This window comes from Galeopterus variegatus, unplaced genomic scaffold (assembly GCF_000696425.1).
Source record: "Galeopterus variegatus unplaced genomic scaffold, G_variegatus-3.0.2 Scaffold35417, whole genome shotgun sequence".
NCBI classification, from domain to species: Eukaryota; Metazoa; Chordata; class Mammalia; order Dermoptera; family Cynocephalidae; genus Galeopterus; species Galeopterus variegatus.
In genome coordinates, this window is record NW_007761528.1 from 5311 (window position 1) to 6406 (window position 1096).

General features: G+C 32.2%; 1 protein-coding gene across 1 annotated transcript in view; it reads right to left on the reverse strand.

Annotated features, from left to right (window-relative positions):
- Positions 1 to 105, reverse strand: part of LOC103584019 (nucleoporin p58/p45-like) — a gene marked incomplete at both ends in the record, with an annotated part of 5069 nt that extends 4964 nt beyond the window's left edge. Inside the window, one exon of the mRNA XM_008565169.1 lies at positions 23 to 105. Within this exon, the coding sequence (XP_008563391.1) occupies positions 23 to 105 (83 nt within the window). The remainder of the gene's footprint in view (positions 1 to 22) is intronic.
- Positions 106 to 1096: the final 991 nt, after the last annotated feature.

Consider the following 1096-nt stretch of genomic DNA (forward strand, 5'->3'; position numbering starts at 1 on the left):
TCTAATTAAATTTGACACTTACTGGAGATTTTCAACATCCTGGCAGATGACAGGAGGTAGATTTTCATCCTTCAGTGCTTTACTATCCCTAAGAAAAATGCCACAAATATATTAAAACCACTGAGATTTTAAAAAGTTGACTGCTGAGTTTTACTAGAGGGTGCATTAAACCATGAGAAAATATAGCAAACGTTCTCCGTTGATAGCTTCTTTGGATGATTTCTAAGCTCTTTTAAAAAAATAATAAATTTCCTGACCTAAAAATAATTTTAGCAATTCATTTGACAGAGATTTCTTATCTGAGAAGGTGGCATCTATTATAAATATACTTACAAGGATTTGACTAAATGTCTAAGAAAAAATCAGAAACCATTACGGATTAAGTGAGAGGTTGAAATAATCTCCCTCTGACTCAAAGATTACATGACTGACATTTTATTCAACTAGAAAATATGAAAGCATTCATTAAAGAAAATCTACAAAACTTCTTCATGAGATGCTCAAAATATTTTATTTTGTTATAACTTCAATTTGTTCTTCAATATGCATTAGAATGAGAAAAGATTTCACAACCCTAGGTAGATTTTGGTCTCTCTCATCTTCGTTTACATAGTAGACTAAAATATACACAAGCTGTTTGGAGCATGAACTTGGCAATTTATTTACAAATGCTTTATTTAAATGTAATATAAATTAAGTGAGAAAATATAACAGGTAATAAAACAATAATCATCTCCCAACATATTTATGATGTATGTGGAGGCTACTCTTCTTCTTCATTGATGACATCAGGGAATAAACTGGTACTGGGATATAATTTACATACTTAAAAAAAGGTATTCCATGACTGAAGTTCCATGAGTTGTTCAATATTTAATTTAAAAAGTTAAAAAAATAAATACATATTTTGTATTTGTATTATTTGGGGAAATGCCAACCACCCTTCTACAAAGAAATGATTTAAAATTTTCTTAATGATTAAAAATTAAAGATATGGGGCTGGTCCGGTGGCGCACTCGGTAGTGCAGCGCTTGGGAGTGGTGGCGCTCCTGCCGAGGGTTCGGATCCCATATAGAGACCGGTCCACTCACTGGTT